Genomic DNA, 27311 nt, shown 5'->3' on the forward strand with positions numbered 1-27311 from the left:
CTCTTGTCGTTGGCCAAACGGAAACGCAGTGACTCTGAAGAAAAGGAACCACCTGTGAGCAAACCTACAGCATCTTCAGACTCTGAGACATCAGATAGTGATGATGAGGTGAGTTTGTCATGTTATCAGTGAAATTACTATGTGTTATTTTTCTGATCGTACCTAAGCAGTGAAAGTGCATTTATCATACAGTATATTTAGCCTGCTGACTTCATGAAGTGGGACTGGCCATCAGTGGAACTGATGGAGACCCATTAAGGCCAGAGGATAGGGTTTTTTTCTTTTTTTTTTTTTTAATTAATATGCTTTGAATTCTAACTGTATACAAAATATTTTGTCCACAGTAAAGATGACTGCTGGTTTAATCCCACATTCATATGGTCTGAGTGGTTTGATGAGCTGCCTGCTTAAAACTAGTGTTTTTCCTGTGTCACGATTGCAGTTGAAGTAGCAGTGAAGATGCTAAAGATGGACTCTGAATTCAGGGAGAGAGGTTCTCAGCTTTAGAAGGGTCAGGGCAGGTGGTATTATTTTACAGGTAGTAAAACTGTCTTATTTAAGTACCTTGATTCTCCAAGAACTGTGTGAACTAGCTGTCTGGCCATTTGGACATGCAAGAGGGTATGTTTTGACTGACATTTTTGAAGTAAGGGGCAGGAAAAAGTTTAGCATTAGTTTGTTCTAGGTGTTGTCAATTTCTTGTATAGCAGTGCTTACCTGCTGGATCTGGTTTTAGTATTTGTTCTTGGTACCACATTCTGGTTAAAAGCTGGTTAGAAGTCTCTGCTTTCATCTAGAAAGGAAAATTGAAATAGACTTATTAAAACAGAAACTGACAAACATGTTATGTGGGTATTTGAGTAAAAACACTTTCTTGAAGGCACACAAATGTCTTTTGCAAGCTTTCAGCAAAGCATAGTGAGGTCATTTATTCCATCTATTCTTAAAAATTTAACAGGGAGGTGTTCGGCGTGGGTTTTTGGTTTTTTTTTTTGTTTTCTGAAAGTACAGGAAGGGTTATCTATTGTGGCAATGTGAAGACCAATTGGATAGACCAATGATAAACTATTAAGCATTTGACAGTATAGCAGAGTTCTTCCAATAAGTGTGAAGAATGTGTGAATTAATTTTCCTTCTGAAGCATTTTTGAAATAAATATGTTTGGAAGTCTATTTCAATCGATCCTTTTCTTAAAAAAAAAAGAGGTTCTTGCATCTGTGTTTAAGGCATAAAGAGAGAGAAAATCTGAATGGGCCAGATATATTAGATTTGTTATTGGGTAACAGTCTGTCTCTGTGTTCAGCTCTGCTGGCAGTGTATTTATTCTAAGCTGTGTGGAGATCAGCTTGCTTGGGAAGGTGGACTTGAGTGTGAAGAGCATATGAATGATAAAGTTTTCCATTCTGTGTTTAGCTCTGAAAACTGATAGAATTTTAGCTTGTGTAATAAGGTCTACCTTTCCACTATATGTAGAAAATGTATCTCTTCAGGAATTTACAAATACCTTGTAGATGCAGTAGTATCGCTGTTGCACCGGGTGCATTTGATACTCTTTCTAATCTCTGTATCATTTCTAATTGATACTCTGTTCTTTCTGACCTCCATGCAGCAAGAGGAAAAGATTTAGAGAAGAGGTAATTAGGACACTTGCTTCTATTCCTGTGCCTGAAATATGCATTCTGAACTACTGCTTGTCACAGCAGGGTGAGAGGCTGGGTTATAACACTTCTGCTTCTGCCAGTCGTTCAGTTGTGCGCATCCCTAGGCTTGACTACACTGGTACTGCTAAACAACTTTGGTTTTAATAAGTGTTCTTGGTGTTGGTTTGAAGTTTGTTCAACCTTGAGGGTTGGGAGAGAGGGTCTAAAAGTTGAAATTGTATTCTGGACTTCCTGCAAGATAAGGACCTTGAGGCAAAAGCATGAAAATTGTTGCCCTGGGCAAATGTGCTAAATCATACCCATGTGCTTCTACATAGGTTTTGCAGTGTGCATGTCCTTTGTGGTTCCTAGAAAGTGCTAAATGTTCCAACAATATGTTGCATGTACAGGAAAGAAGCCTAAATCCCTACTTCAGAGGATAATGCAGCATGCTGCATTTTTCAAAGGAGGGAAAGTTTGTGGGGCATAGAGGAGAGAAAAGCATTTTGGAATTACTGAATAACAGCATGTACAAATCATGCCGCATTTATACAATAGTGCCCGAGGGATTTCACTAGATCTTTAATGTTATGTTTATGTGTCTCAGTGAGAATGCACTTCTCACCCAGATGCTGGTTTCTGTAACAGTTAAAGGACCTCTGAATCAAATTTCCTAGCCAAGGGACGGAAGGTGAGTTGCAGGCAATAAAATAGGAAAGATGCTCTGAACTGTCTTTTGTTGGTTCTGTGGAAAACGCATGACTGAATTGACAATAAACTGTTGTTCAGAGAACTGATAAATAGCAGTGACTGCAGGGCTTTGCAATAAGAAGTGCTACCTTTGCAGGGAGATATACTAAGCTGGACACAGATGTGGAAGCAGATAGTTCCTTTATCTGTGGATCAGTGTGTGGCCATGTCTACTCAAGAGCTCACCATCTCAAACTGGTAGCTTTCTGCATGTAACCAGTTTGGTGTTAGGCAAGTTATTACTGGGGCTACCTTGCCAGAGGTGTGTGTGTACACAGTGTATTGTTGTTGCCAATTAAAGGCATTGTGTGGCTGATGTTCCTCAGTTGCAGTAGCTTAATTCTGGGCTCTTGCACTTTCTTTTATCTTGGCATTGTTGCTTGCAGTAAGTTAATTATTTCTGTTGTGTGGTGAAGCCTGGATGACTTCTGCAACAACTTCACTGACATTAGTTTTGATTAGACAGAAAGCCACAATGCTGTAGGAGCTCCTCTTTGTTTCTTTTGAAAGGTGTATTGTTACCAGTGGTGGTGTAAGACCTTACACCTTTCTATACTCATTCTAATATCATGAAGAGTTTGATTGTCTTTTAACACCTCCAGGGTGGTGGCAGAAGATACTTCCAGGATCAGAAAAGTTATCTCATGAGTGCTTGTTACTAGTCTGGAGTTAAGTGAGGAATATCTGTTTATGCCTTTGTTTACAAATGTGCAGACTGTAGCTGAAGATCTTGTCAAGAGCTATGGAACAGAGGAGGAGGTGAGCAGTAGTGGTGCAGCTAGTGAGGAAGTCAATCTCAAGTAACAGTTGGCCTAGAGGGATTTATACACCTATTTTGAGGAAAGGACTTGAAAGTTTGGGTTTACTTACTGCATTTCAAGTTCTAGCACTCCATGTGTTCCTTCTGTTTTGGGGGAGTCTTTTGTGGGTTTGTAGAAATTACAGTGATTAATGTTGTCTTTTCCTGTGTGCTTTTGTTTCATAATATTGCTTAGTTAAACCTTCAAGAATGAGTGGTTTCTCCAGTTCTGTGAGGCCTTTGCCATACTTTTTTTCAAGCTTAGAAAATTTGAAACAGGCTGTGCTTTAATCTTCTTATAAACAGCTTATAGGCTGTGTGCTTTGTAAGTTTGTCTTTTCTTGGAGTCAGTTTCCTTGAGCTGTTAATGGGTGCAGTGGTAAATCTTTTTTCAAGGAAGAGAGGTGCTGTTACTTCCACTACCCCAAATAAAGTGCAAGTGCAATCTGAATAGCAGAGGCTAATTGTATGAAGGTTAGCATGTCCAAAGAAGTAATGTGAACAAGCTGTGGACAAAAGTGGGTATAAAATTTAGTCTTCAGGTAGCTCCTTTAAATTGGAAACTAGCATGAGGATAACTTCTTGGGACTTGATTTATGTGGAGAACCAGTAGAACCTCTGAAGAACAGCAGGAGGAGGTATTGGACTCATGGAGGTATTGGAATTGATAATGTGATTTTTTATTATTTTTTTTTTTTGCTGAATGAACTTTTCCTTTGTACTCATGGAACAGTTTTTGCTGAGAACAATCTAGTCATAAGGCACTGTCTATTATCTAGAGAAGTCATTAAACCTTTGTTAGTCTGAATGATGTTGACTGGCTGGTGATGCTAAAGCTGTGCAAGGCACTTGTTGACCAAGTGTTTTATGACTGTTACCATCTCCGGCTGTTGGTCCAGGCTTCCTAAATAAAACATTGCAGGTTTTCACATCCAGTAGCATCCCAGAGTGTGTTTTGGTGATGGAGAGTGCTTCTTTATTGGCATTAGGTATCTACCATCTTGATGTCGTCACTCAGAAGTTCTTGCCACTTTTCAGTATGTGACCCCCCTCAAAATACTTCTAGAGCAAATGTTAACTTGAAGCTTAAACTGAATTTGAACTAGTTCATAATTGTCCGCAGTTACCTTTCGGTGAGCTCCTTAGAGCACTACTTGGACAGCAAGGGTAGATCAGGGGTCTGGTGATATTTTGGCCCATGAAGCCTTCTTTCGGCCAGTTCCTGGCAAGGCCTCTTTTATGGCTTCAGAAAATGTTTTCTTTATTTGCTTATTTCCTTTCCATTTTGGTGATGACACCTAGAGTCTCTTCTCAGTGTCTAAAATTGTCTAAAAAGTTTTCTAATTATTGGGCTGTTGTCATCATGAAAGTGTTTGAGGTGTTCACATGAAAGGTGTCGGTCCTGAAAGGCAAGAAAAGTAACAAGGGCTTTTTATTTACTATTTAGTTTTAAAAGTAGAGGTAGAGAGCATTGTCCTCCTTGGAGCTCCTAGAGTGCTGTCTGTAGAGTTTTCCCGGCTTTGAGAAACCCTGAAGACAGTAAATACTGCCTTGTCTTCATATCTGTGCTTTGTGCTCTTGTCTTCAGACAGGCTGAAATTGTAGTTTGATGACTTGCCTGGAGGACTACCTTTTGTTCTTCCTGTATGAATGGATGAAAGTTTGTAAGCTAGGCTAATACTATGTACCTTGGTGCACTTAAGCAGTCATGTTGTCATGGTGTGTAAGTTTATCTGGTCTAGGAAAGGAACACATTGCTTCCTTGACCTGTTTTGCTTTGTTGTACCTTGTAATTTGTCTTTTGCTTATAAAAACCATATCCAGGAGGGAAGGATATGGCAAGGAGAGGCTGACAACCTTGCTTGTGCACCTCTGTCTGGTTTGACAGGGGGGAAAGCTGGGAGAACACGTATTTGCAGCTTAAAATCTCGGTGGCTAATGCGTTTAGGTACTGTGTGAATAGAAGAAAACAGCAGCTATCTGAGCAGCGGCGATAAAACAATTCTGCACTCTGAGCTCACTGCAGGTGTGTGTTTTTTTCTTTTTACTTTTTTTTTCTCCACAATCTCATTTCATCTCCTTAGTGGAAATATAGCTGGAAATAAATTATTTTCTTCAATCTCTCTGTGTAGTTGCTTTTGTAGAAGCTGACTTATAGGTCTAGGTAATTTCTGATGTGGTAGGTTGTTTTTTTTTTTCCCAAGTCCGTTCTAGGTACTGTGGCTTATCTTGGATTTCTTAGAATGATAGAATTATTAAGATTGACAAGGACCTTTAAGAACATCATGTCCAACTGTTTCTTGAAAGAAATATGCAAGTTATTAGCACTGTGAACCTTGGCAGCTAGAGGAAAATTTGAAATGCTTTTCTGGCCACTTCTTTTGAATGAACCATAAAGCTCTGCTGTTCAGTGGTACTAAACAATAACCAAAAAGCCATGCTGCAGTACACCTCTGCATGGATTTATTAACTTGCTGTGTCTGGAACCATGGTGGGTTCCAGATGGTGGCCAAGGAGGCAGCGGTGAATAGAGGGGCTGTTTAGAGGAGGCGTTATAGTCATGGGAAGCGCACGAGAAGTGTTGACTGGTACTGCCTGACTGGAACATGGAAGAGGGAACGTGGAGAATCTTTACAGTAGAGGACAGATTTTTGAAAGTGATGGTTGTTTGTTGTTTGGAGTTAAAGGAAACAGTGCAAAGAAATGTTTCTGACTATAACTGTGTGTGCATTTTTACTTGATGTTGCATGTGAACATGTTGTTGCCTTTTTGATTTCTGCCTGTGTGCTGGAGCATGAGGAGGAGGCTCAAGACTTTGATTTGGACTCCAGGTTGCAATGCAGCCCATGGCTTTCGAGTATTGTTACTTCCTCCCAGACCTGCTAATCTGTTGTGTCTTCATGTTGACTCCTCTCTCTGAACAATGCAGAATTGTCCAAATGATAACTAGTGGTTCCTGAGTCTGCAGAGCAATTTGTGAGCCTAAAAGAGTCTTGCACGGACTATGTCTTGGTTGTGATGACTTATTTGTCCCTAAGATTTGCTCTAACTCTTGTCTTGTCTGGTAGTGGTTCCAGGAATGACTAGGCATTCATGAGAGATTGGGGTAACTGAATAAGCCCTGAAGCACTGGAGTTGGATGAGGAAGAATTTTTTAAGTGACACTACTTAAACTGGGAGGTTGACATAGAGGTCACTTGCATAAACAAAAGTGAGATGAAGTGTAATCTCCAGGGTGAAATAGAAACCAAAACACACTTCCAAGATGAGGGCGGATTTTTTATTACTTTTGTTGTTGTTGTTGTTGTTTCCGTTTATTTTTTGTTTTGGTTTGGGGGGTTTTTGTTTGTTTTCTTCTGTTCAAGAGGTTGTCACACAAGTTTCTTTTCAGTCCTATCTTCCTGGTCCCAAGTTCTCTCCATGATTCTACTTGTGAGTTAAAGGCTGAGAACAGTGATTTGTAACCCATGTATGTACAGCTATTAAACATTTTATTAACTCAAGTCCTGCTGTTTTTTATCTGATCTTCTTTCATCTCAGCACAACCTCTCAAGGTCTTGATATAACTGTGTTGTATACTGTGGCTTTCTATCTGCTGCTTCCTTGCTGTGCAGCATGCTGACATGAGGTATAATTCAGTATTAGAACACCGAAAAGAAGTGGCAGAGCTCTAGGAAGGAGGCACCTCTGCATCACTGCTAAATGCTTAGTTTCACTTTCTCGCTGCTGTGTTTTCACTGGTAAGATTGAAGTAGGTGAGCTCTTGAGCAAATAGCAAAAATACACTTTTCTATACACCTGGGAGATGATTCCTTAATGCTGAGGTTTGAGCAGATTAAAGCAAGAGTACAAGCTTGTTCTTAATTGATTTTCTTGAGCATAGTTAACCAGAAATATTGTTAGACAGCAATATTGTTAACACTGAACAAATAAAACTTTAATGTGGAAACCAGTAAAGACTTTGCTACAAGCTCAGCGTGGTATAAAATCAGATGCTTTCTCTGCAGTTTCTCAGCAATCCGATGGACCATAATAGACTGGGGTACCTGCATAGGGTATGAATTGCAAGGCTTGCCACTGTGTTTTTACCTCAGGGAAATAAAAATCCAAATTCTGCATGGTCTTTGACAGATACTTTTGGATATACTGATGATGCTTTAAGAAAATGATGAAGCAGTTGGTAATATTGAAGGCACAAGACTCAGTATGAGAGCAATCAAAACCTGGGAAACTCTAAAGGTATTAGCAGATCAAGTAGTAGCTTATAACTACTTGGTTGAGTTTCATCTAAAGTAATTGAACACCAGGGTTCTCTGAAGGTGATGCCTAATCAGGCAGAACAATTCATCAAATTTGATGGAATGATTACTGCCTGCAGAAATGGTCTTGATTCATCTCCCAGGGCAGGTGGATGGGTGAGAAGTCTAAAGCTTGTTGTGCACCTGAAGTCAAACCTAAAGTGGCTTTTTTCCACTTCAGAGCAGTTTTGAGTGCAAGATCTCAGTTATGCAAAAGCGTATTTGCTCACTTGAATTAAGAATATTTTTTAATAGACTGCATGCTTGAACGGATGGTGATGTGCATGAAAGATGAGAGTAATATACAGGTATGAAGAGGATTATGGTCTAAATATATATATATATATTTAGAAAAAGACCTGTTATATCCCTTAAAGTCTCATGCCTGCAGAGTTTCTAGGGGAGGCATTGAAATGCAAAATATTGTAAAGCCTTAAAGTAATACACAGGCAGTCCTTATTGGTTTTATTCCCTTCTGGCTTTACCTAGGCAGTTGGAACAATTTCTATTAAGAAATCACACTGTAAGGTAAATACGAGTTTTTCTGGGACTTTGGGATTTAAAATGGCTATCTGTGTATGTGTGGTGATACAAGTCCTATACTTGGAAACTGCAGTCTAAGTTAAATCAAGATATCATATTAAGAAAAAAATTAAAATTAGGACTGGACTTTTTTTTTTCCTCTGACTTCTTTGATTCTGATTTGATTCCACCTTGTGTACATAGATAGTAGTGCCACCACCTGCATCTGTGAGTGAGTGCACTATTGGCTTCTTACATAGAAATATAGACAGTATGTAATATTGATAAAACTGAGATTTTGGAAAGGCTGTCCTGTGCTTCATGAAATGTAAAATTTGCTCTTGGTTAAACTAGTTCTGGAAACACATCTGTTGTTTCCATTTAATAGTAAACTGAAGCTAATCTTTACAAATGCAGTTGGACATGTCATTTAAAATTATTTTCCTAGGAAAATGTTTTTAGTACCTCTCTTGGTGTATATTGCAAACTTTAAAGTCTTCATTATTTTTATAAAAGGAGTGTCGTACTCACTGTTGACTTGCATTGATAAATGATTCTTTTTTTAAAGAAAAATCCTAAATCAACCACACAACACCCCACCCCCCAAAAACCTTGTAAAAGGCTTTCATTTGATAAGTTTCCTATTGGTTTCTTCTTTTTTTTTTTCCCCCTCTTTCCTCTTGTGTAATTTTTTGCTGACAGGTATTGGACTGTTTCTCAGCCATTTTTACTCCAGTGTTTTGGAGAAGGGAGAAGAGAGTGATGTTTGTGTCTCATGATCCCTTTCTTGGTTCTTTCCTTGCAGTGGACTGTTGGAGGTTCTAAAAACAAAAAAAAGGGAAAAGTGGGTAAGGCAGAGAAGAAAGGAGCCATGAAGAAGCAGATGAACAAAGCTGCCTCTTCAGGCAGCTCAGATAAAGACAGCTCGGCTGAGAGCTCGGCACCTGAAGAGGGTAAGATAACACTTGTGCATGTACTTACTGTGTGATTCCAAGGGAAGTTACCCTTTGTGCATACTGAAGAGTAATGTTAAATGGTGATGTTAAAGACTGTCTTGAAAGACTTTTCACTGTTACTGGTAGTAAAAATAGCTTAAACTTGCCATGGCTTGAAGTGCAGTATAGCGTTGCTGTGAGCACTTTGTTACAACTGCAACACTAAGTGCTGTTTCAGCTGAAGAATGTATGACATATTTCATTACTTGACTTTCTCTTGGAAAATTCTTTGCTTCCCTCTAGCATGTCCCATGTTTAGTGTGGATAGCATTTTTTATTCCCATTGTCATATTTTCTCTTCCCAAACATCTTGTGAGAGCAAAGGCAGATGCATATAGTATTTGTGATGCAAATAGGAGCTTATCTTGCATGTATTTGCTCTAAATAGGAATTCTTGCATGTTTATACTGCCATGGAAGAAGGCAAATCATTCTATAACTTTGTCAGAATTTTTTTATATGAATATAATGAATTTCAATGCTGGGCAAACTTCCGGTCTTTTCTGTTTTCATCATGCCCGTGAAGGTTTGCAGGTGCTTAGTTGCAATTTCAGTTCATACTGAAAAAAGAAAGTTAAGGAAGAGTATAAAGGAGCCTACAGTTTTAAGTATATCAAGCACCACACAGACAGACAAAAGCATGAAGTGACTGAACCTGTATATATCAATGCTTACAAATCAAGGTTTTTCACAGTGTGAGCTTGCAAAGCTGGAAGTTTCCAAAAATACTAATACCAGCATGAAAATGAAAGAACAAATCCTAATGTCTGCTTTCGCAATTTAGTGTAATTGAGTTGATTAGGCGAGTTAATCAAAGCACTTGGACTTGGATCAAGTTTAAAGGTTGTGTTACCGAATACTACTGGGGAGTCAGCTAATCCCTAAGGCCATGTGTAACTGGGAGGGCTTGTTACGAGTAAGGGAGCTAGAGTCAGGGCCTTGCCAGCCTTGAGGGTACTGTGCTTCAACTTTATCTCCTAATGTAGTAATTCGTGGTGTTGCAGTCCTCAAATGATGAATTTTGGTCCGTCATCTTGCTATATTGGTGGTGGTTAATAGTGGTGTTTGAGGTGCACACACACAAAGTTATGGCTGTATAAGCAACTTCTCAGGAGCATAAGCATATAGGCATATGCTTTAAGACCCTAACACGTTAACCAAAAGGCCTCCTAAAATTTGCTTGTTCTGCTAAGAATTTTTACTTATAATCCAGTTTGTCCTCAAATGTAGTACCACTCATTTTATCATTTTTTAGCATGCATATTTTATGGTAATTTCCACTTGGGTTTAATTTTCATTATATGTATGCTTTTAGTATTGTGGAAGATGTGTGTAAAATTCAATCTTACTATCCTTTGCTAATATGCTATAATGAAGTGGTTGAGCTTTGGCCCAGCTGAATCTCACTACCTTATATTTTTGAATTAGGAGAAGTCTCTGACTCAGAAAGCAACAGCTCGTCATCTAGCTCCGACTCAGATTCTTCATCTGAAGATGAGGAGTTCCATGATGGCTACGGAGAAGACCTGATGGGAGATGAAGAAGACCGGGCTCGACTGGAACAAATGACAGAAAAGGAGAGAGAGCAGGAACTGTTTAACCGGATAGAGAAGAGAGAAGTGCTAAAGAGAAGGTGAATTTGATATTTGTTGATATTTGATAACAAATTCTTACAGACTATATGGAAAGTATGCTGACTGTGCTCTCATGTTTAAGGTCCAAGGGTTCAGCTCTATAAAGTGAATTAAGCTTCACTGTATGTTTTTTGCATCAGCTGTCCTTGTAGCTTGTTGAGAAGCACACAGCGGGAATTCTGCATGTTCCTGTTAAAGTTTTCTGAAAGTTTCTCAGCTGTTGAATACACATGGTTCTGTCAGCTGCCCTTGTAGCTATGTTGCTGCTTCACAGATTAGATGCCAGACAGTCAGAAAGCCTGATTTCTCTTCTGTCTTCTTTTTTATTAGCAGTCATATGCTGATACTTTGGAAAAAGGCAAACAAAGTGTAAGATGTACACGAGTTTCTGGAATTTTTCAGAAAACAATGGTGAAGAACAGAGCAGTGTTAGGGTTGCCTGTATATGGGTGTGAAACTGGTTTGGCTCCTAAGAGAAGAGAGAGAGAGAGATTGAAATAATGAGGACTGGCATTGGATATGTCATTTTCATGGGATTTTTGTGGATTTCTTACCTTAGGTATTGTGGTTTGGTTTTGTCTGTTACTGTTATACTACCAGTCAGGCAGCTTCTTTGTAGTAAAGGTATTTTTCTTCCCATTTGTCTAGTTGAAAAGATTTGGCACGTATGGGGCAAATTTTCTCTAGTTTCTTTCCTCTTTAGTGCCTTCTCTTTTCTTAGTTGCTGAGAAATTTCCTTAGAGGACTGACATCTGTTAAGTAAATCATGTTGATGCAAGTGACTGCCAGACTGTCCATTTAGTAGAGCACTGCCTGCCTGACTATGGTTTTAATACTACATTCAGGATCCTGTGTGGTCTTCTGCTCTCCTCAAAGGGATCAGAATGATTGAAAGTTTGCATTTAGATCACGTAGAAGGACATCATATTTTTAAATTTTATTCAATATTCCATAGTAACTGTCTGTCTTTTAGAATGAATGCTGTGAAATACTTGATACCAACAAGCTAATTTGAGTTACTGATTTAATCTTAAATTAATTTGTGCTGTTGTGCATAAAGGTTTGGCAGGTAGAACTAAGGGAGTGGCGGGGTAGTCATTTAACTTCATGGTAAGTTCAATCTTTCAAGAGCTTTTTGTGTGCACATTGTGCTGTGAGTTCTTTGGAATTACAGCAGGCATTGCATGGGATATAATGCCTATGCCCTATGTGTTATGCTTCATGTTAAAAGCATAAAGGGCAATGAGCTCATCTGGCACTTCAGTTTGTTGTTTGCAAAATCCAGAAGAAGGGTGGACTGTGTAATGTACATGTGGATAACACATTTTGAATTTCAGTTATTGGAAGTTGTGGTTTTTTTTGTTTGTACATATGCACACTTCACTAAAGCAATGACCAGTCCACAGTGCAGTGGAATCTGTCATGGGACTGTTCCATCAGAATCACTACTCTTCTGAATACAGTGGCTGAAAAGAAGGTATCAGGGTGATATATTTCATAAAAGTAGACATTTAGGCATGAAAGTGCCTAAATTCTTCTGCAGAAACTGACAGAGTCTGATGAGAATCTTCTGATGCTGAAGGAGAACTCACTGAGACTTCTTTGCAGTCAGTCTTATACAGACCAGTGCCAGGAGAAACGTGAAGTTCAAGCATGAAAAAGCATGATAGTGGCTTTAAACAAAACAATTTTTAACTGTTTAGGTTCAAATGATGTGAAATAGCCAGTTGATTTTAGAGTTGGAGGCAGCTTGCAATGATCACCACAATAACAAAGAGGAAGATGGAGTAAGGACAGATTTCTTTGGAATAGTCATTCCTATGTGGTCTCATCTGCCCTTTAGGTTAGTTCTCTGTAAGTCTGCACTTTTCTATGCTCGCCTTTTCTTCACCTTATTTTCTTAGGGAAGGAAAGGGAAGGGATGGGAATAGAGGACAGGATAGCATTAAAGGAGCAAGCAGTTGAAGTTTTCCTTGCAGCCTACTAACAATTGTGACAGCATCTGAGCAGTCCTCTGCTCTTTCAGGGAGAGCATTCTTTCATACATTCTTTTTCTTTCAATATCTGCTACTAGATTTGAAATCAAGAAAAAACTAAAAACAGCAAAAAAGAAAGAAAAGAAAGAGAAAAAGAAAAAACAAGAGGAAGAGCAGGAGAAGAAAAAACTCACACAGATCCAGGAATCCCAGGTAGGAAATGAAACTGTTCTTAGTGACAAATCGTTCTCCCATGGCGATAGGAGGTAGGATGCTGCCTCTCTCTGCCCCTGACGTTTTCTCTTAATGTCAAAAAGTGTAGTGAGCAGGTCAGAACTTATATCAGAGTTTATATGCTCAAACTATCTTTAGTATTTCCAGTTCATTTAAAGAAATTAACATCTTTGGCCTGCTGAGGGGTGCAGTGATAACTCCTTTTAATGAAAAATGCAAAGTTGCAGCTATATCTAGTGCTCCTCCCACATGAGGACAGGAAAGCAACCTTTTACATTTACTTTAGCCAAACTTCTGTCATTCAGATGAAACGTTACATACACACCCTTTCTTGCAAATGAAGGTTTGAGAGAGCAGACCAGAAACTGCTCCACTGTTCTCTAAATTATTTTGCACGCACATAGAGTGTTAAAAATGCTTAGTTTCTACTAGTAGGGATTTTAAGGAAAAGCTTGAATGCCAGGAGGAGCAGAAGTAGTTCTACAGTTTTTCCACCACCAGTAGAAAGAGGACAACAGCAGTTTTTGGGGCAAGGCCTCTGTAACTGAACTGCAGTTTCAAATGGCTGAAGTGGCTGTAGTTGCAAATGGTGAAGATCTTGTCATTAATACAGTGTCGGGGCAGACAGGCTCCCAGAGAGGGATGGGATACATCTTCCCTAACGAGCCATTGAAGAAATGGTTGATTGTTTGCACTTGTTGTCACGGCTAATTTTGTGCAGTGGAGGAGGGCATCTTCAGCTGACATCTTACTTTCTAGTGAAACAGATGTTTAACATCTAAATCAAATTAGGTGAGATGAATATTCCCGTAGGCACATATTGAGTGGTGTGAGTCTCATCTCCCTACTCCCCCAACTCCATATATGTACATGTGTGCGTGCACTTAAATAGTCCATCTATATAGGCCATCTGTAATCTTAAGTAGTCCATCTGTAATACAGTGTAGATGCATATACATATATGCACGTGTAAAAGGATGTTATTTAAAGTTCTTTTACAGTGCCTTGCAGAAATTACTTCACCTTAGCTCAAATGACTGTCTTTTATGCTTGTTATAGAGGCTACTTTCTGTGCTACCTGGTATTCCAGATACATCTGGATAGAAATGGAAAAAAAGAAGACTTAAAAGATTTAAGATTTGAATTCATATTGCAGACTTTACAAACAACTTTGTTTCTGCTCTAAGTATTTTTTAACATAAGTTTTTTTTCTTTGCTGCTGCATGAGAACTAGGGCTTTGATTTGACCTTGCAGAAGGAGAAGCAAATAAGAATATTCATCCAGTCTTTCCTCATTACATGTTATTTGCAGAATTATTTCCATTTTATTTCTCTAGTCCTTTTTTAACTTCAAGGCGGAGTTTTGAGACTGAAACTTGAAATGTTGAAGTATAAATATGTTCATTATTTTTGATATGAAGCAGAATAAAGAAATACGCTTCAGATTGATTTCCCTATCTCCAACCTCTGAAAAAATTGACTGAGAAAAATTTAAAAAAAGGAGTTGTTAGTAATTTCTATTTGAAAAATTTTCAAAGTGTGCAAATAATCTTTGTTTTAATGCTTTTCAGTTTATGGATTTATGGCATTGAGGCACTTTCCTTGCATGTTTTTAGGTCATGTCACATAACAAAGAGCGGCGATCAAAGCGGGATGAGAAACTAGACAAGAAATCTCAGGCAATGGAGGAGCTAAAAGCAGAAAGAGAGAAAAGGAAGAACAGAACAGGTATGAAAACATGTTACTGTTGCTACAGTTTTCTGAAAGTGCTACTTACAGTTTCAAATTAATGGAACAGTCCCACATCTTGGAGTGGATGAATTCTGTGTCTGTGTTTTCCTTGGTCTTTTGGCCAACATTACCACGTAGGGTGTTGTTTGGCACCACTGACACTGTATTCCTCATCCCAAGCTCTCCCTGGAATGTTCTAAAAACAAAGCAAACTTTCATCTACTGAATGGCTCTTAGTAATGTTCAATTAATGTATTTGAATTGGTCACTTAGATTCAGTTATTTAATCTCTGAAACATCCAAGCTGTATTTATTGTACTTGTACTACCTTGTCTATGTTTGCTTGTTTCTTCAACGGCACATCATCTTGTCCGTCTTGCCACTGACTTTTGATGCAACCCTTTTTTGTTACTCTGCTGGGTTTTATTGTGATCTTCTCCAAACATTTTTTTTTCTTTTTCCTTACAAAATAACAGTGCGTTGTCTGATAATATTTGTACCTTGTATATCCAGTTGTTACACCCATTTTGAATGTGCAATCAAGTTGGGAGACTGAAGATAAGTATAACTGAGATTTAAGATGCTTTTAAATACTTTGTGTATATTCAAAGAGAGAAATCAATGCTTAATTTACCAGTGGATTTGAACGTGTGCCACTTGTATCCAGCACAAGATTAATAGCTGTCTGCCTCTTGGATTTTTTTTAACCACCTTTCATCTCTTAAAGGAAGCTTTCGTAAAATATTTACAGCTTGCTTTTCTTTTCTCTGTCCTTCCCCCAGCTGAATTGCTTGCAAAAAAACAGCCATTAAAAACTAGTGAAGTATACTCTGATGATGAAGAAGAGGAGGAGGATGATAAGTCTAGTGAGAAAAGTGATCGTTCATCTAGGTCGTCATCTTCTGATGAAGAGGAAGAGTAAGTAGTAAACTAGTGGTGGACTGTGATTAGTTGTGTGGTCAAAAACGGAGACCCACTTTAGGTAGACACATGCTGTGTTAGACAATTGTTTGGGGCAGTTCAGTGTCTCTAGTGTTTTTGCCTCTAGGCACAGTTGCATTGGGCAGATTTGAGTCCTTGTCACTATATCGTGTTTCATGGGACTCATTTACCTTAGATGAGTTTGCAACTTCAGTTCCCTTCTATTACCTTTAACCCAGATTACCCTGTTGTTTACAGATTTGTTTAGTTGTATAGTTTAGCAGCTGCGGAACCCTGGCATGTATCAGGGCAGAGATATGTGCTGGCTTATTTTAAAGCATTAGTCTGTAAACTGCCTTGGTGTGTACCTTTCTGCTTTTTGGTAGGAAGAGCAGTAGGTAACAAGTCTGGAACTTCACATTAAGCCTTTATCGTAATGCTAAATTCACACCCCTACGGTCAACTAGTGATGATGAATCATTCCTTTTACTGGTAATTTAAATAGCCCTCATGCTGCACCTTACTCATAACCCCTTTTTTGTTGATTATGTCTCTACTTTTTTCTTTATTCCCTCTCACCTTTCCCAAATCAGGAAAGAAGAAATTCCTCCAAAGTCCCAGCCAGTGTCCTTGCCTGAAGAACTGAACCGAGTCCGGTTATCGCGACACAAGCTGGAACGCTGGTGTCATATGCCCTTCTTTGCCAAGACAGTCACTGGCTGCTTTGTCCGTATTGGCATTGGCAATCACAACAGTAAACCTGTTTATCGGGTGAGTTTAGCTCTGAGGCATTTAGTTCTTTTTTTAGTGCTGCAGCTTATCAGTTCTCAAGTACCTGTGGTTGTTTGATTGACTGATATAAAAAGATTACTTAGAACTAGAAAATGTAATTGCTACCAAAGAAGTGGAGGAGACTGGTTTGAGAATAAATACATCGGTGGGACCAGCTAGGGGAAGAGATACATTTGGTGAGAGGGAAAGGGAGCACTGACAAAGCCTGTTCTCCTGGCTTTCATTTATGTTGTCTTGTCTCATCATTTGTATTGCAAACTAGAGTTCCAGACTCTACTCCAACCAAGTAAGGATGAGTAACATTCACTCCTCATTTCTGGGACCATTCCCAAGTTATTGTGTGGGCTGGATTCAATTTTTTTTTTACAAAGTTTTTCTAGTACATCAGTTTGCCTTCAGGAGAGAAGGTGATTGAGAACACAGTTTTTTCTGTTTCATTGCTATAAGCATAGGATGCAATAATGTTCTCTAAAATTGCATTAAAAAGGCCCCCAGAAGGGCTGTGTTTAGTATGTGAGCAGCATTGGTGTATGTCATTTGGGACACACATTAACCTAAACCAATCTTAGTTGAAAGGGAAATAGGAAAAGCAGGAGAGTGTACACTGTTTGATCAGGAAGGTAGAGCTGAGAAGAAGAAAAACTGCATCAGGCATTGAGATGGTATAATTTTTTAACTCAAAGATGATGTATGAAGCAACTAATTCAGTACCTGATAATGCACACTGAAGAGTCTTGCTTTCCTTGATCTGATTAGAATTGTTAGATTAAGGTTTTTATCTCTAATAAAAAGGCTTGAATATGCCAGATATATTCCAGGAACACAAAAAAACCCCTCTTGCATCCTTCCTCTTGTGTATTTTACTGTGTGATATAGGTTGCTGAAATAACTGGTGTGGTAGAGACTGCAAAGGTTTACCAGCTTGGTGGCACACGGACAAACAAAGGACTACAGTTGCGGTAAGATACTAAAGTAATCCTCTCTAGTTTGTGGATTAGTGTCCTTTTCATAGCAAATAATGTTCTGTGTGTGGTTTGGAGATGAGAACTAAGAAGGAGACTGGGCCCTGTCATGCTACTTACTACTGGAATGTTGGGGTTGGATTTATTTGTGGCTTTTTTTCTCCTTGTGCACAATGGAAATTATAAAAAAAAAGAAAGGTCTCATGCAGGGAGTTATGAGTGTATTGACATCTGGTTTTCTGGTTTTGGGCTTCTTTAATCAGTTTACATCTATAGATCAGAGATCACCGCTTTCCACTATCCAAAAGGGATGTTTTCACACTTTCTTGTTGCAGGCACGGTAGTGATTCACGTGTGTTTCGTTTGGAGTTTGTCTCAAATCAGGAATTTACTGAAAGTGAATTTATGAAGTGGAAGGAAGCAGTAAGTTTACCAGACTTCAGTTTCTTTGTAACAGCCTTCTGCCAAGCATACTTCTAAGTGGAAAGTAACTTGGTCTCTTGTGTTTAGATGTTCTCTGCTGGGATGCAGCTACCCACACTAGATGAAATAAACAAGAAGGAAGTGTCCATCAAAGAAGCCCTCAACTACAAGTTTAATGATCAGGACATTGAAGAGGTAAACAGTGAATTGTAGTGAGGCTATGTCAGTGCTTAAAAGTGACAGAAGCTCATGGAGTAGAGCACTAACTGGTACAAAGCAAAAGGATCATGGCATTTGCTTTCTAATAAGGACATAAAAGGCTCAAAATGAAGTTTAATAACTGGATAGAGTAGCCTGATGATCCCACTGTTATTTGGTGCACACTCCTGTTTTTTTTCATCCTTTGTGCCCCTTTACTTCCTATTGAACTTTTGTTTTGAAGCTCTGAACTCCTAACCCTAGTAAGGCAACTCAGTTCTCAAGTTCTGAAAAGCTAAGTGTCATGATATTTGCATTTATAACAGCTTCTGCAGTTTAATACTTAATACTGACCATAGGTGATTAGCATCAGATTTTTGTAGGTCATAAGTGAGAAGAATGGAGCTGTAACTCATTACCAAAGACACAAATTAAAAAAAAAAAGCATCAGAGAAAGAGCATAAGTAAAATTCTGTGGCAGTAAGTACATTTCTTAGGTGATACTGATCTGTTTCTTCTAGTGTCCAAGTATTGAAATAAAGATTTCATATTTGCATGTTTATGCTGTTTCCTCTGCATCTTATAGATTGTGAAAGAGAAGGAAAGGTTCAGAAAAGCACCTCCAAACTATGCCATGAAGAAAACTCAGCTATTAAAGGAGAAGGTGAGAGATGAGATGACGCCTGCAAGCTTAATACACTCTTTGATTTTGAAGAACTGGAGCTCGTCTGGATTTTGGTGGTAGTCGGCAGTAGGCTTGACTTTAACTATGCAGCTAAAAGGTGGATCTCAAGGTTTATTGCTGGGTTCAGAACACTCAGAACCCAGTTAGAGCTATTGCATTCTTTTTTTAAGAGTAATTGCTAACAATTACAGCTGTCTCTTTTTGTGTCCTTTAGACAAGGTCTTAAGCTGTTCTTCCTCAGAAACTTTTCCTCTTTTCCTTTTTTCCTTTGGTGTTTTTCTTTTTCTTTTGGTTGGTGATTTTTTTTAGAGTACCCCATAATAACATTGATTTCCCGTGCTTATTTTAAAATGGGAAAATAAGGTTGTGTTGCCTTTTTTTTTTTCCAGAGGTAACTGCAGTGTCACTCTATGGTCAGTAATTTATATTCAAAAAAAAAGAGGTGGCTGAAAGATGTACTTGCCACTGAACTGTTTTACATATAGTCCTCCTGGAACAAATACACCTAACAGTGCTAAAATGCCAAAACCAAGAAGTGAAGAAACCAAGCAGTCTTAAATATCTTGGAAGATAAAGATAGACATTTCGTTTTTACTCATGCAGCCCTTTTTCAAGATGTTCATGATTCGTATACAGGAAAAACAAAGAGTTTGTATTAATCTGCATTCCTTGGCTTAATTGTATTATTTGATCAGCATTTTACTATGCGCAAATATGTAAATAATTGGTTTCCCATCGCAGGAGGGTGCAGTTGCTTTTTTTTGTCACCAGGTGGCATAATAAGCTCGTGTCGTGTTAGGGCACTCTCCAGCTCCCTGAAATAAGTGGCAACTGACAGTTGCTGAAAATAATTCTTTTCCTGAGCTGGTAAATAGTGATGTTAAATTTTAATGAAACCTGTAACTTAAATAATCTAACTGGCTTGCCCTCGTCATTCTGAGACTGGTGGTCCTACATCTTCCTTAGTTTAAGGGTTTTCAGAGGTTTTCAGAGTTCTTCAGAATAAGAAGTCCAGTGCCTTGAGATGTAAGGAGAGTGTAGCTCTTTGTTGTATTTGTACCATGCAGAGAAGAACATTTGCAACTGCCATAGGGTTAGCTGTCTGATTCACGGGTACATCCCTTGTTACTCTGACTAATTCTATGGTAGAGTAGTGCTTAACAAGTCACTGTTTGGTTGAAGGCTATGGCTGAGGACTTGGGAGACCAAGATAAGGCCAAGCAGATTCAAGATCAGCTTAATGAACTTGAAGAGAGAGCAGAGGCCCTGGATCGTCAACGAACAAAAAATATTTCTGCAATCAGGTAAGAAGCAGATACTGGATTTTTTTTTTCTTAAATAGTATCAATGAAAATATTTAGAAAAGAGAAACTAATGCAGAAGCAAATTAACTGCAGGATTTTGTCACTTCTTTCCTGTCCAATGTATTAATGAAATGTGTATTGTGATAGCTTTGTTAGTGCTTGTCTATCTTCACTTTCTCGTAGCTGTCATTCAGTTAAAACTGTTGAAAATCTAAACTCTCTTCAGCATAGCCCCAGTAGCAATTGTATTGCAATAAGAATAATTTGCAATCAGGATGAAGCTGTAAGAATGCTTTCGTTGCATTGTTGTGCTTTGTTGTGTAGGGATTGATAAATGACAGTCACTTTCTTTTTGTTTCTCTCACCCTCCTTTTTTTTTCCATTCTGCAGTTACATCAACCAGAGAAACAGGGAGTGGAATATCGTTGAGTCTGAGAAGGCTCTTGTGGTAAATAGCGCTGAAGTAATACTTTTGTACAAGTAGAGGTGAAATGATGCGAACAGGGATAATTGCATGGTGAAGTTACTCATTTTTTTTCTAAAGTTCTGTAAATTTTTTTCATATAGGCAAATGACATGATTTTAAAGCACATTGCTTCATCCTTTTGTTCACATCAATTATCAGCAGATTAGTGACTGTCATAGTGACTTGATGCATTTTGTATGGGAAAGAACTTGGAAAAGATACTTCACAGAATAAAACAATGAAGGAGATATTAAATTCTCCTCAGTGACACTTTTATTAAGGAGAGGTTAAGCTTGTTAACAAATGATTAAGTGTTAACTATCCTGAGAGTTGTGTGCCTATTTTCTGTGTTGAATTCAATAAGGACAGTTTTGCCCTGTGAAGCAGGGTTAAAATCTTTCTAATCTGTAATGCTGTTGCTAATTTTCCTGTGATCTTGGCATTGTATTTAGATGGTGAGTGCTTGCATGGATGGGGTGCTGTGAGAGGGAGCACATAGCTAACTGCCAAACCATGTGCTTTTTCTTCTTCAGGCTGAAAGTCACAGCATGAAAAATCAACAAATGGACCCCTTTACTAGGCGGCAGTGTAAGCCCACAATAGTGTCTAATGTGAGTGTAATACTTAAGTTCAATTGAGGCCATTTGCAGAAAACTAGAAACCAGTGTATAACGCAGAGAGTAAGAGGGGAAAATTCCCAACTGTGCCATATGCTATTAACGCTCTGGACACCAGTGTGATATATAGTTGAGTGAGATCCTGGTCTCAGTTTTTTTATTGATGCGAAGTGTGAAGGACGTAAGTGATGTGGGTATGTGCTGCAGAAGCAACCATGATTTAGGCTTCTTTAGTGAGTTCTTCTGTGCAGAATTACTCAGATTTAGTTAGCACTTGGAAGACTGTTTTAGGTGTGAGTTTCACTTCTAATTAGCTGAAACTTTCCTGAAAGATTGGCGAAAGGAGAGAGGAGAGTAGACATTTTGGGCTGTGATAGATTAAGTAATTCAACGCAAACTTCCCATGTGATACTGTGGCAAAACCTGTTACTGCAGTCCCTAGATATATAACTGATGAACAGCAAATTAACCAACTCCTGAGTAATCTGCCCTTGCTGAGGCCTGTTCTGGAATAGTAGATGGTTCTGGTATTGGTACTTAAAAAAAAACTGGTAAGCTTGACTCTTATCAGTCTCCACAAACCAGCAAGGGAATAGAAAAGGAATTTTATTGCAGGGCTTGAATTAAACAATTTTTTCTGAAATTAAAAAGTATCATAACTGAGTAGCTTTATTATGGTGGAGAAATATTATGTATAGAAAATAGTCTTCTAAAGATTTCTTCTCTCTAGTAGAGTGTTTCAGCCAGAACTGTAAGCAAATACATCTAACAATAGCATTGAGTAGTCACAGAAACAAACTATACCAATAGGAAACATATTTCTCATTTTTTCAAAGAAAAACTTTCTGAAGGATGATTTTCAGTTTGTTACTATCAGATGATATCAAGATGATTTCATTTGTCTCTGAGATCCTGAAGGCTGGGTGAACTAATATACAGTCTTGTATGATTTTAGATTCATGGATATGAGCACTGTTTTAACAAAATGTAGCTCTAGTTTTTGCCAATTTAAATGCAATGGTTTTTTATTTTTATGTTTTCCCTAATATTTCCCCTTTGCAGTCCAGAGATCCTGCTGTCCAAGCTGCCATCCTTGCCCAGCTAAATGCAAAATATGGATCTGGTGTATTACCAGATGCTCCAAAAGACATGAGTAAGGCAAGTTTCCATTTCTGTCTATATTATGTTCCTCACAGTCACCCTTTTACTCTGTGAAGCTTATGACTAATGGCAAGTGTGCATGCTTCAGTTCTAGAAATGGGTATCCCGAAGACCATTATCATAGAAAAGCAACAACTTTTTCTTTTTCTTTCTTTGGGAAAAAAATGTAAGTTTCTCTAGCAGTAGGAAAGCTAAACTAAGTATGTTTGTGACAGAAGAGGGAAAACAACATTTTTATCTTTGTTTATCTGGGCAGGTCAGGGTTTGAGACTTACCTGTAGTTTCTATTTCAGGGTCAAGGAAAAGATAAAGATGTGAACTCTAAATCAGCCAGTGACCTCTCAGAAGATCTTTTCAAAGTGCATGACTTTGATGTAAAGATTGATCTTCAGGTTCCTAGTTCAGGTGGGTGTTCCATCTGAGTTCGGGGAGGTGATTGTCTGTCTCATTACAGTAGAGCTCACTTCTTCCAGAATAATTCTTTCAAAATTATCAGCGGGCTTTTGAGAATGGGAGCAAGGATTCTGTTTGTCATCTTGGCAAGTATCTTGAACTGAGGCAGGGATGTGTGATAGTGACATCCATTGAGAAAACAAGAACAACTGTATTGTGTTAGACTAAAAACCTCAGTATCTCCATATCCTCACTTCAAAAGCCTAAGGAGATAATGACTGTTTTCTCATATATTCTTACAGTTTACATTATCTATGACTTACATAATCTCTGGGTGTTGTATTTAATAAGTCTTGACAGCTACCTTGATACTTAGTTGATTTGTCTAATCACTTTTGAGGATGGATGAGCTTTGGGTGTCTGTGATGTTCTGTTCCATAGTCTGTGTATGCTATAGGGATAAAGTATGTTTACTTGGTTTTGAACCTGCTACTTTACCAAGTTGCTGTTCCCTAACTTAGGTATTGCAGATGGTATTCAAAGCTAAATTTTAGGGGAATGAAAACACTGGCCAGGGAGTGAAGATACAGACAGAAACTTGCTGACTCTTTCTCTTTGTGATCTTGACTTTGACAGCCTGTGTGGCAAGAACAGTTTAGTGTCATAGAACCATTTTGATTGGAAAAGACCCTTAAGATCATAGAGTCCAAGTGTTAGCCCAACGCTGCCAAGTCCACCTCTAAACCATGTCCCCATGTACCACATCTACATGTCTTTCAAATGCCTCCAAGGCACTCAACCACTTCCTTGAGCAGCCTGTTCCAATGCTTGACAACCTTCTTGGTGAAGAAATTTTCCTAACAATCCAATCTAAACCTCCCTTAGTGCAACTTTAGGGCCATTTCCTTGTGTCCTATGAAGTTGTTTTACAGTGGAGGGAAAGCATGGGAGTATACCATGCAATTTGACATACAGGGTTTATTATTTATTTCATTACTTGAAGGATTACATCTGAAGTTTTTTAGAGGAAAATAATTTACAAATTACTGTAAGAATGCCCAAAGACTTAAAACCTTGTCAAGAGGGGAGAGTAGGAGTAGTTGTCTTTCCAAACTAGGTCAAGATTGAAACTCTGGACATAAGACTACAGAATGAGGTAGGATGCCAAGAATAGGAGACTCCCTGAAGCAGATACTGAGAGTTAGCAAGCAGGTGAGGGTTAGGCATTGAAGGACACTGAAAAGAGAAGGATGAGACACACAGTTTTCCTTAGACAGAACACCATCTTACTTTGTGCAATCTTCTTTCTTAATGGAGAAACATGGAGATTTGTTAAAATGTGCATTATAGACATGGATAGGAAATTTAACTTTGCCTGCTTACTTCCTGTATCTTTGTGCTTGGAATTATGGGATAATGATTTACCAGAGATTCCAGAACTGAGCCTGAAAGCTGTTTATATTGTGACTTTAGAGTGCTATAGTTTTCTTAAGAAATGAAAGTATACTTATCAACAGAAAGTTGGATTAACAAACAGAATCAAAATTGCATGAGCTGTATCTCTCTGAAGATAAGCTCCCTGTATTATTAACTGAAGTTCTAACCTGATGTATACTAGAGAAGTCAAACATGATTTTGTGGTGAAGTTATCAACAAAAGCAGCGAGTAAAAATTTGTAGTTTTCATGTATTTCAGTCCTCACTCTTTTCTTATCCCAACAGAATCTAAGGCACTGGCCATCACCTCCAAGGCTCCTCCAGCAAAAGATGGTGCACCGCGGCGATCATTGAACTTGGAGGACTACAAAAAGAGACGGGGGCTTATTTGAGCATGCCCACTCTGCTGCTTCTGATCCTGCATGCTCCATGATGATGTCCTACCTTTTCTTCCTCCCTTTTCAGTTCTCCCTTCTGGGTTGGAGCAGCAATTGAGCTGGGAAGAGACTCTTTAAAACTGCCAGTCATCTGTAACATAAACCATTCAACTATTTACTGTATAGACCTCCCTTCTTGCCCTTTCCTCCTGCTCCCCTCACAAATGTGGATCTGTGCTATTTGGGGTTTTCCCATTTCTTTTAGTTTGAGTTTTGTTTTTATTTTGTTGATGCAGCTCGTTGGTCCACTCTGTGTTCAGTATTAGCCTGAGGTCTGGATTTCCATAGGAATCTCTTCGCAGTCACAGAATCATCACTTGGTGATCTCCCCTTACATACCACCACAGGCACAGTGAATAAACATTGGCGCAAGACCTTTGTGGCTGGAAGGTCATCTGCACTTTCTTCCTCTTCTTCCTCCTTCATCCTAGCTTTGGAGAAGGGAATCTTCAAAAACTGGCCTAGGTTCAAAGTGTAAATTTTTTGGGAGGGTTGTGTGACTTTTTTTCAGGTGTTTTTTATCATTTTTAAGCTGCAGTACTATTTGTATCTGTCTGTCACAGTTCTTTACGGCTGTTTTGAATTTCTACCAGCTGTACTTGAGCATCTGAAATTGCAAGAAAGAAACTCATTAAATGTGATTCTTCTTACTAAAACGGCTTGGCTGATATAGCTGTTTAACTTCATGTTCCCTTTTTTAATTACACTTAACTGATGAGAAAGAGGTACACACAGCTCTTAATGTGGGACTTGTCATCCATAGCACATCTGGAGTCTCCAGCTGTAACTGGGTGAGGTAGCTTTTTGTGGGATGACGCTGGGGTGCTCATCAGTTGGGCTTTAATTTCTTCTCCAGACCTTCAGTATTACATATTTGTTAAGTCATCATGTCTTCACTGGGCTCCAGTTCACTTTGTTTCTTGCTTTATGAACCATTTAAATAGGACTTCTATAAACAAACAAAAATTAAAAAAAAAGTAAAATTAAAAAAATCACATTGTGTGGAAGGGGAAGGACATAATAGAAAGGTTAGTGGGTAATGTATGAGAGGTAGCTGATGCACATTCTTCATATATAAACTGGTACAAGTGGAGTGCACAAGAATTGTATGGTTTTATGGAATATTTGACTGGACACAAGTTGACAGCTAAATTATCACTCAGGTGTTAAAAAAAAAATCAAGTGTAAATAGAAGCAAAATTTAACAAAGAACTTTTCCAGACAAGATACAACTGAATATATGAAATTAAGAACTAAATTAAAAGAGAATTAGAAGTCTAAAACATTAGAGGCCCTCGTTCAGGTAAGCGTGCAAGCACGTGTTTGTTCCTGCTCAGGACAGTACATATATAATAACTTCAGCACTGAACTGGATAGGAATGTTTCTGGGGGACCCTGAAGAGGGAAAATGCTGATGCTCTTCTTGTGTCAGAGCATTACTGTTTTTCTGAAATCATACACTGGTTACATTTAAACCTGTGTTTGATACTTTCTTGTTGGATTCTTAATGAAACTTTAATCTAGTTCTTATTTAACTCTCTCTTCCTTTTTTTTAACAGTAGCTTTAAAGAAACATCATGTAATTGTGTGCAGATTGATTCTACAAACTGTGTATAAAAAAAAAAAACCTACAAAGCAGCTCTTGCCTACCATGTAAACAAATAATTAGGAATATTTCAGTACTTATTTACTGAATAATCCATAGTTCTAGGACATGTGGATTATTCTGTAAATATGTAATCATAGACTGCTTTATTTGATGGCCTATTTTAGCAGCTTCTCTGGAGTTGTAGTAGGCTCTCACATATATGTACTTTTAACTTTTTAAGATTAAATTTATGGAATCTACAGTCATAACTTCATAGGAAACATTGTGATTCACTGTGTAGATATGCATTTGATATGATTTTGGTTTTTTCAATGGCTTCAGTGATGTTACAGATTTGTAATAAAAAAAATCTAAACTTACTTCGCAATGGCCAGTTTTCAAAATAATCACTCTCCAATGCTTTGCAGAAATAATTGCCGAATAGAGCAATTCAGGAGTTGATTTTTCTCAGAAATGCCTCAGAGTTCTGAGATGCATTGAGAAGTTTCTAAAGGTAAAGTTGACTGAAATACAATATTTTAATATGTTTGGCCTTCATGTATTGGTTTGAGTTAACTTCTGCATTTGGTAACACAAGAATAATCTGTACTAGAGCCAAAATGTGAATTAGACCCCATACAGTGTTGCAAGTAACTTTTAGTAGAGATAACCGAAACAGAGGAGATGCAGGGAGTTTAGGATGCCAATCTTAATGATGGACTATGTCCTAGTTATCTGCAACTATGAAACTGCCACTTACCCTCTCAAAGTCTCTGGATTTTACTGAAATGCTGTTTTTTAAGAGAGGTAACAGTAAATTATCATGCAAACCTCTTATATTGAGAATAATACATGAAGAAAATACTCTTGAATAGTTACAGAATTGTATGAAAGCTGTAATCCTTTTTCCTTTAAGTGCATGTAAAGGTGAGTGACTACACCTCCCACTTGTTAGAGAGGGAGAGATTTGTTTACTTTGTTTTGTTGGTGTCCTAGCATAGTTCATCACAATTGTACAGACTTCTATAAATAAAATTGGTTTGTTGGTTTAATAAGGTTGATTGTTTATCCCTTGATCTGAGGTGCTAAGGGTTTCCTCTCTGGAATTTGTTTTTTTTAGAAACTGACACTTTACTTCTCAGTCTGGATAATTATATTTAATACCAATACTGTAAAAAAGAAAGCCCCCTCTTTTGCAAGAGGAGCTGTTAACTCCTGATCACTCTCTAACATCTAGAGTTGGTCCTTATCACTAGAATCAAATGGAGTCTCTTGGAAGGTCAGTTCACTTGCACCTCTGCTGCATCTCACTTAAAACACAGACTTTGCTTATCTTGTAGAAATCCAGAC

At 38.3% G+C, this 27311-nt stretch overlaps 1 protein-coding gene across 1 annotated transcript; it reads left to right on the forward strand.

Annotated features, from left to right (window-relative positions):
- RTF1 (RTF1 homolog, Paf1/RNA polymerase II complex component) lies at window positions 1-27013 on the forward strand. Its single transcript, XM_018082749.2, has 17 exons — window positions 1-108; window positions 8815-8962; window positions 10432-10636; window positions 12712-12826; window positions 14464-14575; window positions 15361-15496; window positions 16093-16270; window positions 17168-17250; window positions 17589-17676; window positions 17764-17871; window positions 18461-18538; window positions 19742-19863; window positions 20254-20311; window positions 20863-20940; window positions 22009-22104; window positions 22401-22512; window positions 24222-27013. The coding sequence occupies exons 2-17, from the start codon at window positions 8881-8883 to the stop codon at window positions 24326-24328; spliced, it is 1758 nt and encodes a 585-aa protein (XP_017938238.1). The 5' UTR covers window positions 1-108; window positions 8815-8880; the 3' UTR covers window positions 24329-27013.
- Window positions 27014-27311: the final 298 nt, after the last annotated feature.

Source organism: Manacus vitellinus, unplaced genomic scaffold (assembly GCF_001715985.3).
Source record: "Manacus vitellinus isolate BGI_N305 unplaced genomic scaffold, ASM171598v3 scaffold_6_pilon, whole genome shotgun sequence".
NCBI classification, from domain to species: Eukaryota; Metazoa; Chordata; class Aves; order Passeriformes; family Pipridae; genus Manacus; species Manacus vitellinus.